Raw genomic sequence first — 16,356 nt, 5'->3', positions numbered from 1 at the left:
AAACACCTACTCATGTGAGGAAACCTTGCCCACGTGAGTAGAACCCTTTCTCTCAATGGCATAATAGTTACACAAATAAAATTACTCATGAAGATAAGTATTTGCAAGATCAGGCCTTAACAAAATAATGGTTAGCAATAAAAAAAAATATCTTTTTTTAAAGTAATTCCTATGGCTGGATGCTGTTTTTCAATAAGCACATTTCACTCCTGATCTCAGTTTAAAAAAAAAAAATTAAAAAAAAAGTATATCCCAAAACCTCAATATTTATTTTTTATGCATGGTAGAATTTTCCTTTTTAATGTGAAAAGGTATCTTTAAAACAGAGATGGTCAGGTTTAAATTGACCTAAAAAATGGGGTGTGTGTGTGTATACAGTGAAGTTTTTATAAAACTAATGACCAACACTCATTTCTGTGGCTTTTATTTGTTTCTTAATCCTTGGTAATATTTGCAACTCAGATATTGCAGCGTTGTATAAATGCACGAGAACCTTAGTCTGGAGAAGGATGAGAGGAGATTCAGCAATTCTTAAATGCTGTAGAGCCAGAGAGATGAGGTATTTAATCAGAAATAAGACTCTGAAGAAATGTCTGAGTTGAGAGATCTTTTGGGAGAACCAGAGTACATCATACACTCTGAAAAGCGTGAACAAATGCAGAGTCATTCAGATAAGTCACATCATATACTGTAATGCTAATTCCATTTAATTATGTCATGTTTTCCAGTATATATTATTAATGGTTATTTTAACTAGCATTCTTTATTCTTTTGGACTTTATTGCTAGTGGATATAAACAATCATTTCAGAAATTGGCATCATTTTCTGTCTTAATATGAATGAGTCCATTTCTTCTAATTCAACAAGATAACTGGCCCCTTAAGCTTAATTAATTATATAATTACCCAGAGTGTGCAAGTAACACTGCAGAAAGAAAGGAGAGACTATAACTGAGGGAATGCGAGAGAATACTTGTACCGTGCACAGACCATGCAATGGAATGAGACAGAGAAAGGTAAAGAACTCTAATAGGGAAGCAGAAACCAATGTACACAAAAGCATTACATTCACGTTAGCATTTTCTAAATTTAGTTCCACTTAAGAACTGCTTTAGAAAATTTAAATTCATAATTTGGTTCTGTTATGAATCTTTGTTGCAAGGATAGGTTCCTGGGTTAGTGGTTCTGTTGTGTGGTATGTGGTTGCTGGTGAGTATTTGCTTCAGGTTGGGGGGCTGTCTGTAGGCAAGGACTGGCCTGTCTCTCAAGATTTGTGAGAGTGTTGGGTCATCCTTCACGATAGGTTGTAGATCCTTAATAATGTGTTGGAGGGGTTTTAGTTGGGGGCTGAAGGTGACGGCTAGTGGCGTTCTGTTATTTTCTTTGTTAGGCCTGTCCTGTAGTAGGTGACTTCTGGGAACTCTTCTGGCTCTATCAATCTGTTTCTTCACTTCTGCAGGTGGGTATTGTAGTTGTAAGAATGCTTGATAGAGATCTTGTAGGTGTTTGTCTCTGTCTGAGGGGCTAGAGCAAATGTGGTTGTATCTCAGAGCTTGGCTGTAGACGATGGATCATGTGGTGTGGTCAGGGTGAAAGCTGGAGGCATGTAGGTAGGAATAGTGGTCAGTACGTTTCCGGTATAGGGTGGTGTTTATGTGACCATCGTTTATTAGCACTGTAGTGTCCAGGAAGTGGATCTCTTGTGTGGACTGGACCAGGCTGAGGTTGATGGCAACCACATACCACACAACAGAACCACTAACCCAGGAACCTATCCTTGCAACAAAGCCCGTTGCCAACTGTGCTCACATATCTATTCAGGGGACACCATCACAGGGCCTAATAACATCAGCCACACTATCAGAGGCTCGTTCACCTGCATATCCACCAATGTGATATATGCCATCATGTGCCACAATGCCCCTCTGCCATGTACATTGGTCAAACTGGACAGTCTCTATGTAAAAGAATAAATGGACACAAATCAGATGTCAAGAATTATAACATTCATAAACCAGTCGGAGAACACTTCAATCTCTCTGGTCATGCGATTACAGACATGAAAGTTGCGATATTACAACAAAAAAACTTCAAATCCAGACTCCAGCGAGAAACTGTTGAATTGGAATTCATTTGCAAATTGGATACAATTAACTTAAGCTTGAATAGAGACTGGGAGTGGCTAAGTCATTATGTAAGGTAACCTATTTCCCCTTGTTTTTTCCCTCCCCTCCCCCCCCAGACGTTCTTGTTAAACCCTGGATTTGTGCTGGAAATGGCCCACCTTGATTATCGTAAACATTGTAAGGAGGGTGGTCACTTTAGATAAGCTATGACCAGCAGGAGAGTGGGGTGGCGGGAGGTATTTTTTCATGCTTTGTGTGTATAAAAGATCTTCTACACTTTCCACAGTATGCATCCGATGAAGTGAGCTGTAGCTCACGAAAGCTTATGCTCAAATAAATTGGTTAGTCTCTAAGGTGCCACAAGTCCTCCTTTTCTTTTTCCCCACCATTCTGTGCTCAAACACCCATTCTCTCCCCACCCAGCTTGCCTGAGTCCATATTAGTCAGTCATCTGGGCATGCTGCAAAGCACACCTTATTTTCCCCAGGTATGAAAAGGCTCAATTCTGCAAGGTGTTGAGCACCCCTGTGACAGTCTCCTGGAACTGTGTGGACCCTAAGCACCCATGTATTCACACCTACACATTACTGCAATGATGTTTGCACAAAATATGCCTTGTGAGGCATCATTTGAAAACTAATAGTACGCTGGTCATTAATATCATTGTAAAATGCATGCTAAACTTATTTGTGAAGTTATGAATTCCCTCTATATAATGTTACTAGAACATGTTTAAGATGACAGCCTAACCTAGATAAAGGTAATAAACAGGTCTGTTCTAGACAAAGGAATGTGGGTTTACCTCAATTTACATATTAGCTATAAACAAAGCTATCAAACAAACCAGCAAGGGCTGTCTCGAGCCTGAACTTGAGAGAGAGAGGAAAAAATGAGAATTAAAATGGCTCTTGCACCCCAAAGAGACACAGGAGACTGAATCCCCAGGAGACCTTCCTAACTCTGAGAACGAAGACAATTATTTAGGAATATAAGGAACCTAAAGCAATAAGGGAAACCATCACCTCGTACTTCTGTGAAAGGTCCTGGCTGAGAAACAGTCAGGCATACTGGACAAAGAATAATTGCTGACAGAAACCATCTTAAGCAAAGACTGTACCTTGCTAGATTAAGTTTTAGACTGTTAGACCCATGTTTTCACTTTTATCTGCTTGTAACCATCTCTACCTTTATTTCTTTTACTTGGCATCACTTAAACTATATCCCATTTAATAAACTTGTTTTATTTTAATCTACACCATTCTAGTATTGTGTTTGAATTGAAGTAATTGTTAATGTCAGTTAATGTGGCAAGCTGCTGGGTACTGACTCTTTAAAGAAGTAAACAAACCTTTTAAAAAGCACTGTAATAGAGGCTCAAACTAAATATATACCCCAAATTAAAAAAAACAAAAACAAAAACAGCAAGAGGACCAAAAAAATGTCACCATGACTAAACAACGGAGTAAAAGAAATGGTTAGAGACTAAAGAAGACATCCGTTAAAAACTGGAAGTCAAATCCTACTGAGAAAAACAGAAAGGAGCATAAACTCTGGCAAGTAAAGTGTAAAAATATAGTTAGGCCAAAAAAAATTTTTTTTTTTTTTTTTAAAAGAGCAACTCGCGAAAGACAAAAACTAAACAGCAAATTTTTCTTTAAGTACATTGGAAACAGGAAGTCCACAAAACAATCAGTGGAACAACTAGACTATCCAGATATTAAAGGAGCACTCAAGGACGATAAGACCATTGCGAAGAAGCTAAATGCATTTTTAAATTGATCTTCACTGCAGAGGATGTGAGGGAGAATCCCACACCAGAGTCATTCCTTTTAGGTGACAAATCTGAGGAACTGAGGTGTCACCAGCACCAGATGGTATTGACCCAAGAGTTCTGAAGCAACTCAAACATGAAATTGCAGAACTACTAACTGTGCTATGCAACTTATTGCTTAAATCACCCTTGGTACCAGATGACTGAAGGGTAGCTAATGTAATGGCCAATTTAAAAAAAAAAAGGCTCCAGAGGCCATCCTGGCAATTACAGGCCAGCAAGCCTAACCTCACTACCAGGAAAACTGATTGAAACTATAGAAGAGAACAGAATTATCAGATACATAGATGAACAAATACGCTGGGGAAGAGTCAACACAACTTCTGTAAAGGGAAATCATGCTTCACCAATCTATTACAATTCTTTGAGGAAGGTCAACAAACATATGGACATGGGTGATCCAGTGGATGTAGTGTACTTGGACTTTCAGAAAACCTTTGACAAGGTCCCTCACCAAAGGCTCTTAAGCAAAGTAAGCAGTTTCAGGATGAGAGGCGGTCTTCTCAGGGATCAGTAACTGGTTAAACAACAGGAAACAAAGTTTAGGAATAAATGGTCAGTTTTCACAGTGGAGAGAGATAAAGAGTGGGGTCCCCCAAGGATCTGCACTGGGACTATTGCGGTTCAACATATTCATAAATGATATGGAAAAGGGGTAGACAGTGAGGTGGAAAAGTTTGCCGATGAAACAAAATTACTCAAAGTAGTTAAATCCAATGCTGATTGAAGAGTTACAAAGGGGTCTCACAAAAAGGTGACTGGGCAACAAAATGGCAGATGAAAGTCAATGTTGATAAATGCAAAGTAATGCACATTGGAAAACATAATCCCACTCTATGTGCAAAATTATGGGGTCTAAATTAGCTGTTACCACTCAAGAGGGAGATCTTAGAATGATTGTGGCTAGTTCTCTGAAAACGTCTGCTCAATGTGCAGTGGCAGTCAAAAAAGCTAACAGAATGTTGGGAACCCTTAGGAGAGGAATAGAAAATAAAACAGAAAATATTGTAATGCCACTATATAAATCCACGATATACCCACACCTTGAATACTGGTTGCAGTTCAGGTCAAAAAACCCACCTCAAAAAAGATATTAGAATTGGAAAAAGTACAGAGAAGGGCAACAAAAACTAAAAAAAAAAAAACCTAACAAAACATAGTGAAACCTTCACATTACCTCAATTCTATCCCCAGAGCTGTGGGATTAAAGATAGGCTTTGCAGAGCACCCAGAAGATTAATAGATCCAGGCTTTAAAGAGAAGAGAGCTAATTCCAAACTCCTTTTGGAGCTCCCCAAACTCTGCAGCTGCCTCTTTTTATTGGCACATTGCCCTAAGTAGCTATACATCACCTAAATCCCTGGACTGATTTGCTATTGGTTCTCAGAACTCACCACCCCTTGATACATTCACAGACTTGGCAGTTTCAACTTATTTCATCTGACTGAAAAAAAAAGAAAAAGAAAAAGTCATGGTCTCTAAATTATTTCACTTCACTGTAGTAATGCCACAGCGTTCCTCATCATGTCAGTGTTCTGTGCCTTAGTTTCCCCATTTGTAAAATGGGGGTAGTGATGCAGGTAGACCAGGTGCTAGCTCCTGCCAAGGCCTCTAGGCATCACTTGAATATTTAAAAAGGCACAGCTGGAAACCAGTTTGGATCATCTGTGTGTTAGGATTAGTAAAATAGCTATTTGGTTTATAAAAATATGCTTAGTGTTTGGTCTGTAAGATGCATTAATCTCACTTATAATATCTGCATCCTGTGTTATAAGGTAATATTTAAGTGTTTGCTCTGTAATTGTAAAAGTGTTTGCTCAAACTGTAACACAAACACACACACACCCAGCCAGGAGAAAAGCATTAGCAAGTGTTACATACTAGTTTGTCACAGGAAGCGTTATCTCCTGCCCAACAAAAGATGGCCCATAGACACCAGACAAATCATTGTAGAACATCAGAGGACAAAAGACTTGGTGGTCTGCTGCTTCTCCTCTTCATGGGTGTGGATGTGCACAAGAACTCATCCCATCAGCTTGAACTCTGGGGGAAGGGAATAAAAATCCCTGACAGAAAGAAACTGGATCTCTGTGTTGCTTGGGAAGGCCTAAGCAAGGGAATCCCTAGACTGGATTAGCCCTAGAGGACATATAGGGCTTGCATATTACAGCAGCCTCTATTACCTTTTGGAACCTAAGATGGTAACTCATTTGTATGTGTATGTTTAGCAGTTATAACCTTCTAAATAACTAATTTATTTTCCTTAGTTAATAAATCTTTAGTTAATCTATTATAAGATTAACTACAAGTATTTTCTTTGGTGTGAGATCTAAGGTCCAACTGATACTCCTGGGGAAATTCTGCACCACTGCATCATGCAGAATTTTGCAGAAATTTTTTTTTGCACACAATTTCCTCCCCCCACCCCCTAGAAATGGGCTGCAGTGCTGCTGGCCACCACAAGAGGCTGCTGGACCTGGCAGAGGCCAGCTCGCACATAGAAGACATTGCAGGGAATGGGGGGAATAGAGAGTTCCCAGCAACTGCAGTTTCCCAAAAACCCTGAGGGAAGACGACAGCAGTGTGCATGAAACTCCACACAAGCCTGTGATGGAGCAGCAGGCTATTTCTCCCTCTGGATCCCTGGGCTCTGGAGGGGTAGGGGGGCAGTTATCTGAGCTGGGGGGAGGAGGTGCGGGCATCTAGTTTGGGGAGGCCCACAGCTGGGCTCTGGGGGGAAGGGGGTTTGGGTATATTGGCTGGGGGGGGCATGGCTGGGCTCTGTGGGGGGAGGGGTTGTGGATGTCTGGCTTCCCGGCTGGACTCTGGGGGTAGGAGGGGGCAGAGAAACAAGAACTGGGTTGTCATAGGGTTGTCAAACCTAACTCTCTACTCCTGGGGCAATTTTTCTGTGTGTTTGTGTTGTTACAGAAATACTTGCTGACAGGTATTTTGAAATAAATTACCAAAATAATTGGAACTGGCCTGATTATGCAGTGTTATTTTGACAAATAAAATTTGTCAATTTAATTTTTTGGCGCAGAAGTCCCCCAGGAGTAAAGTGACTAGAGTAAGTGACCTGTCCTTTGGGACAGGGAGAAATCTGAAAATTGTTGTGATTTTTGGTGTATGGCACCATCTATCACAAAGACAAGCTTGCCTGGGCAAAATGGATAGGAGTGTCTGTGACTCCATGTTGAGGCTGTTGTAGTGCCGGAGGAATTCACACCTAATACCTGGTTGGTGAAATCTAATTACAGAACTCACAACCAATTTGGAGTGTGTGCCCTTCTCCTTAACAGTCTGCCCTGAGTGTGGTGCTCATGCTCCTGAGCCATTCCAGACAGCTTGACACTGGCATAGCCTTGGCAGGATTCATATGCCACACGTCAACTGGGTTTATAGATCATAACCCAGCACTGTTAAAAGTTTAAACTTGACATTGAGAGTTTTTAAAGGCTAAAGAAGAGACACAGTGATTGAACTCAGTCACAGGATGGTCTTGATAGAAGAGACTTGAACAGTTATGTAAAGAGAGGGGAATATCCCACAAAAAGTAAATCCCAGTTCAGGTGCTAGGAGCTTTTCTCATAACTTTTGACCCGGCGTCCAAGGACCCTCCTGCCTCAGACACCGCAGAGGCAGGCACCACGGAGGAAACACTGCAGGGGAACAGGCCTGAGTTCATCACCTGGCAGCCCAGGAAGAACATGAGCACCAGAGACAGATGGCAGAACTGCGGATCAGGGAGACGGAGGCAGCCCAGGACACAGTCAAGACCAACAAGGAGAGAGCCTACCAAAGGCACAAGGCCAATGAAGAAGTTGAGGAGAAAGCAGAACAAAGAGGCATGGATCAACTGGAAGCTGAGAACAGGGCATACACGAGGCAGCTGGAAGTTCATGGAATGGCAAAAGCAGCTTCCCCAGCCAGTGCGTACATCCTCCACTACACAAGGGAGTGGGAAAAAGTTTTCCCAATTTATAAAGAAACTGACTGTATAGAAGAGTATATCTGCCCACATCACAGGGCTTGTCTACACTTACATTTCATAGCGCTCTAACTTGCTGGCTCAGGGGTGTGAAAAATCACTCCCCTGAGCGCAGCAAGTCTGAGCACTTTAAAGCAACCGTGTAGACAAGCTCTGAGAACTTGGAGCTAATCCCCCCATGGAGGTGGGATTACCAGGGGTGCTGGGAGAGCTCTCTGCCAGCACTCACGCGTGATCACACTCGCAATTCAGAGCGCTGCCAAAGGAGCATTCCCACGACAGCGCTTTGAAGTTTCCAGTGTAGCCATGCCCTGAGTGACAATGTAGGATGCACTATATTGCATTGGATAAGCAGATGCCTATTCTCCTAACAGATTAACTGGGAAAGCCAGACAGTTTGACAGGAGTAATACTACTTACTTCCTTTGGAAAGTGCTTTGAGATTGATGGCAGGTCTACACTACAGTGGGGATCAACGTTCTGAGATCGATCCACCAGTGGTCGATTTAGCAGGTCTAGTAGACCCACCAAATTGATTGCAGATCGCTCTCCAGTTGACCCCTGTACTCTACCCCAGACGAGAAGAGTAAGGTAAGTTGATGGGAGATTTTCTCCTATCGATCCCCGCGGTGTAGACCCCATGGTAACTCAACCTAAGGTATGTAGCTGGAGTTGCGTAGCATAGGTTGACTTACCGCAGTAGTGTAGACATAGCCCTAGAGATGAAAAGTACCACATAAAAGTACCAAGGTGGATACGATCATTACTGATACTTTTTTTGTCTCAAGAATTTATTCAGCCCAGGACATTTATGAACAGGAAGTACCCTCATCTAAATTTGCATCTGATATCTAGGCAAGACAAGTGAATCGTGTGAGAAAAAACAAACAAAACAAGTCCAAATTCTCAAAGTAACATTTAACAACTGTAATAATACATAAATACATCTAGAAGAAGAAGAAGATTCATTTAAGTACCATGCCGAGGTCCATGATTTATGTACTGAATCAGGACAGTAACCCAGATCTGTGATTTAATATGGCCACTGAGATTCTTGTGGTTGAATTATGTAGTTAGCTGCTTCTTTGTAATTATTTCAACAATATTAAATAATAAACGGTGTGGTCCTTTTTACTGATTCCAGCTCCTCATGACTAACAGCACTATCAAAAGCAGCTCCCCCTGTAACTCAGTCAAGAATTCAGTGCTTCGTTCACGCCTGGAACAGCTTTGCCTTTCTTGAAAAATATCAGAAAGGCAAGGAATGATGCATGGCCCCAGGAAACCAACATTCTGCTGCCGACTGATCAACCAGCCAACTCAACACTACAACCAACAAAGACCCAAGAAGAGGCAGAAATGGATACCCTGAAAAGCTGTGCTGAAAGTGACAAGACCTCAACCCTGCAAGTACCAGATATAACATTGGGCAAGAGGCTACAGTCTGTTGAAGGGTACTGGGAGGAGAGAGGGTGGGAAGCTAGTTCAAGTGACCCATTTAATTAATGGATAACTGCCTGCCAGAGAGGAACAAAGGAAGGTGACATTCCAAACCCACACACAAAAGTAGTAGAAAGCAACAAAACAAAAAGTTCAAAATACACTTTGCACCAAAAAACATGAATAATTTAACAGTTGAGATATTGTAGGTGAACGTGACAGAGCTCACTTTTCTTCCTCTATTACCTGGGAGCAATGCAGGTTAAAAATAGAGGATATACTGGCCGAGTGAAAGTGCCTTTTTGATTTACACTTTTTTGGCTCTCTGTGTGCTGTTTCAATATAACCCCTGGCTATCACACGGCTGAGTGTATATTAGTCCAAGATACATTACATAAAACTGTATTTAGATAGATCGGAACATTGTGTAATAAGAGCAAGTTTATTTAGTGGGGGAGAGGAGGGAGAAAGAGGGAGACCTGAGCATCCATCTTTCTGAATAAGTCAGTGCAGCTCCATTTTACAAAGGAAGCTGGAATACCTATATGGGAATTAGCGGTTATGGCCCAATCCTGCTCCCAGTTACATCAATGACAAAACTCCCATGGATTCACCTGAGAAAACTTGAGCCAGGGTGAAATGATGCTTTGTTGTGTGCGTGTTTTCCCCATTCCTTTGTAATAAACCAAAACTGAAGAGGCATCCTGACTTTTAGAAAATGCTATGATTGTAATTATATAGTATTACAGCTTAGTGGGAAAGATCTGCCAAGTTTTAAGAAGCAAACACACCAAAAATAAAAACTATACTTAAAAAAACCCTCTGAAGTCTGTTAAAGTTGTTTTTTTTAATTAAAAAAGACAGCAGGGACCGCAGCTGTTTATTTATCCATTAAAATCGATTTACCCTATGTGCTAAATTGTTCCAAGGAATGCATTTTTTAAAACAAGGCTATAGCCTACAGGATAAAGGAGTAATGCTCTCTGCTGTTTTTATTGTCAACGTCACAATAAGTTTCAAAAGATTCTCAGCATTTTAATAAGGTTTTATACACACACAGACACAGTATTTTAGGATTGCTATCTCCCTGCTTTAGGCATAAGAACAGTGGTTCTCAACCTTTCCAGACTACTGAACCCCTTTCAGGAGTCTGATTTGTCTTGCATATCCCCAAGTTTCACTTCACTTGCTTGCTTACTGTCAAGGTTCCTTCCCCACTCTGAACTCTGGGATACAGATGTGGGGGACCTGCATGAAAGACCCCCTAAGCTTATTTTTACGAGCTTAGGTTAAAAACTTCCCCAAGGTACAAACTTTGCCTTGTCCTTGAATTGTATGCTGCCACCACCAAGCGTGTTAAACAAAGAACAGGGAAAGAGCCCACTTGGAGACGTCTTCCCCGAAAACATCCCCCCAAGTCCTACACACCCTTTCCTGGGGAAGGCTTGATAAAAATCCTCACCAATTTGTACAAGTGAACACAGACCCAAACCCTTGGATCTAAAGAACAATGAAAAATCAATCAGGTTCTTAAAAGAAGAATTTTAATTAAAGAAAAGGTAAAAGAATCACCTCTGTAAAATCAGGATGGTAAATACCTTATAGGGTAATCAGATTCAAAACACAGAGAATCCCCCTAGGCAAAACCTTAAATTATAAAAAGACACAAAAACAGGAATATACATTCCATCCAGAACATTTTACCAGCCATTAAACAAAAGGAAATCTAACGCATTTCTAGCTAGATTACTTACTAATTAACAGAAGTTCTGAGACTGCATTCCTGATCTGTTCCCGGCAAAAGCATCACACAGACAGACAGACAAACCCTTTGTTTCCCGCCCCCTCCCGATTTTAAAGTATCTTGTCTCCTCATTGGTCAGGTGCCAGCGAGGTTATCTTAGCTTCTTAACCCTTTACAGGTGAAAGGGTTTTGCCTCTGGCCAGGAGGGATTTTATAGCACTGTATACAGAAAGGTGGTTACCCTTCCCTTTATTTTTATGACACTTACAAAAGTGTCCCAGCACACAATTACTGAAAAATTGCTTACATTCTCATTTTTACCATATAATTATAAAATAAATCAATTGGAATATAAATATTGTACTTACATTTCAGTGTATACTATATAGAGCTGTATAAACAAGGCATTGTCTGTATGAAATTTTAGTCTGTACTGACTTCACTAGTGCTTTTTATGTAGCCTGTTGTAAAACCAGGCAAATATAAGGATGAGTTGATGTGCCCCCTGGAAGACCTCTGCGTATCCCCAAGGGTATGTGTACCCCTGGTTGAGAACCACTGCCCAAAAGCAGTGGTTTTCAACCTTTTTTCATTTGTGGACCCCTAAAAAATTTCAGATGGAGGTGTGACCCCTTTGGAAATCTTAGGCACAGTCTGCAGACCCCTGGGGATCCATGGACCACAGGTTGAAAACTACTGTCCTAGAACATATGCATAGCTCAGTCTCCAGTCATAACAGAAGATAATCTGTCCCCATCAAACACTGAATTTCAGATTTGCAGTTTTATATCACATAACACTAAATTCAGTGTGTGTGTTCATCTTTGCAGAGGGAATATGACAGATTTTTGACCCATTGTGCTTTTGACTTTTTCTGGGGTTTATTTGCTTGCTCTATATCTGGTTGATTTTTTCACACCATGTACACTTTGAGGGACATGCTGAAAAACTGAAATGCTTTCCAATAACTGATATGAGCCTGTGCTGGCTGCAAGAAAGAGCAACGAGACTGGTCATTTGATTACTGCATGTCTAGTTGTGGAAAGCAATGCAGCACAGTTAATCCAAACAGAGTTCCCATGTGAGAACTAATTTTTGCTGAGCTTTGGGGGTTTGAGATTAAGGGAACTCTCATGATGTAACATTTTTGTTTTATATCTCATGAGCTACAGTTGTTTACTAATATCAATGAATTGTATACAGATGGTACAAAAAAGACTTTTGCACCACTAATGTAAATAACAAACATATATTAAAAATTCATCATGTGTAAGGGCAAAGTTATACATATGCTATACATATGCTAATTAGCATATATGGAAATACTATCAGTTCATTGTAGCTTTAACTATAAACCATGTTTATGATTTACAGGATTACTTTATGCAATACAAAGCAAGCAGTATACATTTTTCCTTTCGATTAGAATGATTTCTATACCTAAAATGCATGTGTCCCCCTTTATTCCTTCACCAAGTACATTGCCAAAAAGAAATACTTATATTTCACAGTGCATACCAGTTGTGTGATTCTCAAATCTGCGTTCCTCACTGCCACCCTCAACAGCTTTTGTTGTGTAATCTAAAACTGATCTGCTTAGTATGCTGCATTGGTACAGGGGCAGCCTGTGTAATGACTTGAGGTTCTCTGGTCAGAAGTGTTTTCTTTTTGCTGTTTGCTGACAACCATGGTACAACTGTAGAAAGGTTTTATTTTAAAATAGTCTTTTCATTAGCCCAATGGATTTGTAGTTCTTGAGAGATTAGTGCTAGCACTGAAAACTGTGAAGATTAGATGAGTATATCAGTAAAACAGCCACTGACTGTAGACCCCATGTCCTATTTCTTGTCCCTCAAGACTTTGTAATGTAGTAACAAAAATGCATTCAAACATAAACCTGAGACAGAAGTCTAGAATAATATTGGAGTAGATAGGAAAGAGGAGGAAAGGAAAAAAGTGGTTGGGTTTTAAATACATTAGTTCAAAGAGTACATCAGGATGCAAAGCATGGGATTTATTCAAGGCTAGCTGTCTAATGGGTTATTGATTGCTTTTGCTTCTGGATGTGTGGGTTCAAATGCTTCATGACAAGCCCAGTGTGCCAACCTATTTTTCAGGTTGTATATATGTATGTGTGTATATGCATGTTCAAAACAGCCACAAAAATTGGCAATACTGACAACTGTGTTTAGGAGAGGCCCAGAATTACATTAACAAGAGTTGTTGCAAGTTAAGGATTCAGGTTCAATGACACAGCTGGGTGTAACTTCTGACCAACACCTGCCAGTAATATATCTTGTTCATGCCAGTCCCATTAGAAAAACAAACCTATAAAGAATCTGGCATTCAGGAAGTAGATAAGGGTTCAGAAGCATGTGACCCAGACACCAGCTAGTTGCCACCTGGCCTGCTTTCCTTCCTAGATGTCTGAGCACAAGTTTAAGTGGGGTGTCCCTCCTCCCCTGGGGGAAGGACTCCACAGTCAAACCCACCTTGCATATTTTGTCCTCCAGCTTCTGTAACCCCTCAGCCTATGCAGTTGTCAGGCGGGCTTGTGTTAATGAGCTTGGAGGCAAAGGTACTGGAACTAGGGGTGCTCTGGCACCCCCTGGCTTGAAGTGGTTTCCATCATTTTCAGTGTTTACAGTTTGGTTCAATAGCTCTAGGCACCCCCACTATACAAATGATTCCAGCGCCCCTGCTTGGAGGGACAAATAAGCAATACTTAATTTGTAATGAAAGAGGTGTCAAGGCTCAAGCAATTAGGTGCTGGGGCTCAAGCAATTTTTTTACTTTCATAACTGAGGCAACAAGCCCACGGGGGCGAGGGCTATGAACGGCCAAGCCTAGAGGTGTGGGGGCTCAGACCCGGCACAAATTAAGGACTGCTAATAAGCCAGCAGCCCTGGAGCAGAGCGGCCAGGGGCGCAGTGCGGGGGCGGCGCCGCGGGAGGGGGAGATGCCCGGGGGAGCCCCCCCTGCTCCTTACCTTGCTCACGACGTTCTGGACGAGGCCGGCTCTGATCCGGTACTGCCACTCGTGGCAATGGCATTGGCTGGCGTTGTCTCCCGGCGGCGGGGTGGGCAGCGCCGGGGTCCCCAGCATCCCGCCTATGCCGCTCTGGCTGCGGTTCGCGGGGCCCCGGGTCAAGTGGCCCGTCCCGTTGCCCTGCCCGTCCGCCTCCAGGCACCAGAAGTCCGGCTGGTCCAGCAGGAAGGAGTCCGAGAACTGGCTGAAGCCGATGAAAAGGGCCGGGATCCAAGTGAGCAGCACCAGGGTCCTCTGGTACCCGCCGCCCAGCCCGCCCAGGAAAGGCAGCACCGAGCCATCGTAGTCCAGCAGCAGGGGGCTGCAGGAGCCGCCGGCAGGCGGCGGCGGCAGGGTCTGGATCTCCGCGGCCGCGGGGGGAGCCACCGCCGGCGCCGCTGCTGCTGCCGAGCCCGCCTCCCCGGCCGGCAGGGACCCGTTCTCCTCGGGCAGCTGCCGGCCTCCGCCGGCCGCTTCGCGTCGCCGGTCTATCGCCATCCGGGAGCCTCACATAGAGAGCCGAGGGGGCGGGATGGGGCCGGCCGCGCTCCGAGCCTGGGCGCTTCGAAGTGAGCGCGGAGCTGCCAACTGCGCCGCGGGCTCTGCACGCCCGGGGAGGGCGACCCGAGCCGCCCACGCAGCCGGGGACTCCCCCTGCCCTGCGCCTCAAGCCGCGCTCGGCCGAGACACCCCCGCCGCCGGCAGCCGCAACCGAGCCTGCCCCGCGCCGCCACCCGGCCGCGTTGGGGAAGCCTCTGCAAAGCCGCCTCCGCTCCGCACGGCCGCGCCGCGGCTTCCCTGCCCCAGCACCCGCTACGGGTCCCGTGGGCAAGCCGGGGGCAGCGGCCCCGCAGGGCAGAGCTCACGGCACCGCCTGGCTGGCTCCTTCCAGCCCCTGGCCCCGCACATCTGGCTCCGCGCCACGGGGGGCGAGTCCCCCCACCCCGGGGCCCGCCGGGCTGCGGGAGAAGCCCCGAGAGCCGCCGCTGCTGCCGGGCGAAGCTCGCTCCGCTGCGTGGCGGCGCCTCTTTCTCTCTCCCGAGGCTGCAGCTCGCCTCGGCTCCTGCTGCTGCACGTACCGGAGGAAAGGGGCGGGGAGCGCTCCCCACTCCCTTCCGAGTGCGCCTCTCTCGGCAGCCTCAACCTGCAGAGCCAGCCCCCAGCCCGCCCCCAGAGGTAAAGGTAACAGCACCTGCGCCCGGGCCCTCGGCGGCAGCCTGGCTCCCCCTGCAGGGAGCAGCCGGACGCAGCCCTTCCCCCACCCCAGGCACCTCCACCGGCAGCCGAGCTCAAGCCATGATCAGCAGAAGAGGGGGGAAATCCAGCGCGCTCACTGGCCACCCTGGCCAGATCCGCTGATCTCCTGCGCCGCCTGCTGCTCCGGCTCTCTGGGGCAGGGGGACCGAGCCGGCTAGGAAAGTGGAGGAGGATTTAGGAGCTTGCGCTGAACAGCAGCAGGGTTTGGCTCAGGCACAAGGCGGTGGATGTGGTGTCAGCCAGCACCAGCAGGATGGCTCGATGTGTGTGTGTGGGGGGGGGGGGGGGGTGTCAGCGAACGTAGCAGCTTTTGAAACAAGATCGACTCACACACACACACCTCTGATCGCTTTGGTTCCTCTCCTCCTCACTCTAGCTACCCCCAGTTTAAAGGAATCGGAGTGGGTCTTCGTGCTAGGCTTCCTTCTCCCGGAGTCTCTTCAGTTAAGCACGTCCCGCTAGGGTATCTCTTTTGGCTAGTGTTGAGATATCTGTCTGGTCTCTTAAAGCTGTTTAAATGTACTTAGGCAAATGGCTTATTCGCTGTGAGTTGGTAAAGAGATGCTTTTATCCCCTATGGGTTGGATATGACATTGTGTTAGTGTAAGGAGAATAAAACGGGGTAGAGTTAAAATGAATCCAGCCTAACAGCACCCCTTCAGGTGGCCAAGATAGTATCACTACTGCAGCAGAGGTAGTGCTGTATTTTACATCAACATATATATCCTCCGGGAAGATCACCAACATCCCTTAATAAATTATAACTGCTTTCACCCACCACTGGAATGCAGCCAGCGCTGGGGTAGGATGGAAAAGCATTGCAACACTGTCTTGGATAACAGTTGTTACATTTGGCATATGTTCTTGTAAATGAGTTCTGTGAACTTGTTTACACCACAACACAAATTATACTTACATGGCACTTTTCATGGAAATATG

At 44.4% G+C, this 16,356-nt stretch overlaps 1 protein-coding gene across 3 annotated transcripts in view; it reads right to left on the bottom strand.

The window, feature by feature from the left end:
- SLC22A23 (solute carrier family 22 member 23) overlaps positions 1–15,641 on the bottom strand; it is a gene marked incomplete at its 3' end in the record, with an annotated part of 165,984 nt that extends 150,343 nt beyond the window's left edge. For 2 of the 3 annotated variants that reach the window (XM_084618071.1, XM_084618073.1), the window contains exon 1: positions 14,122–15,641. In XM_084618071.1, coding sequence (XP_084474197.1) covers positions 14,122–14,658 — 537 coding nt within the window. In that variant the 5' untranslated portion in view covers positions 14,659–15,641. The remainder of the gene's footprint in view (positions 1–14,121) is intronic. The other variant, XM_084618072.1, reaches the window with a different exon arrangement.
- Between the last annotated feature and the right edge of the window lie 715 nt (positions 15,642–16,356).

Source organism: Lepidochelys olivacea (assembly GCF_965140295.1).
Source record: "Lepidochelys olivacea isolate rLepOli2 genome assembly, chromosome: 2".
NCBI classification, from domain to species: Eukaryota; Metazoa; Chordata; order Testudines; family Cheloniidae; genus Lepidochelys; species Lepidochelys olivacea.
Note: the sequence above shows the minus strand (reverse complement) of the source record. Positions and strands in the feature narration are given on the sequence as shown.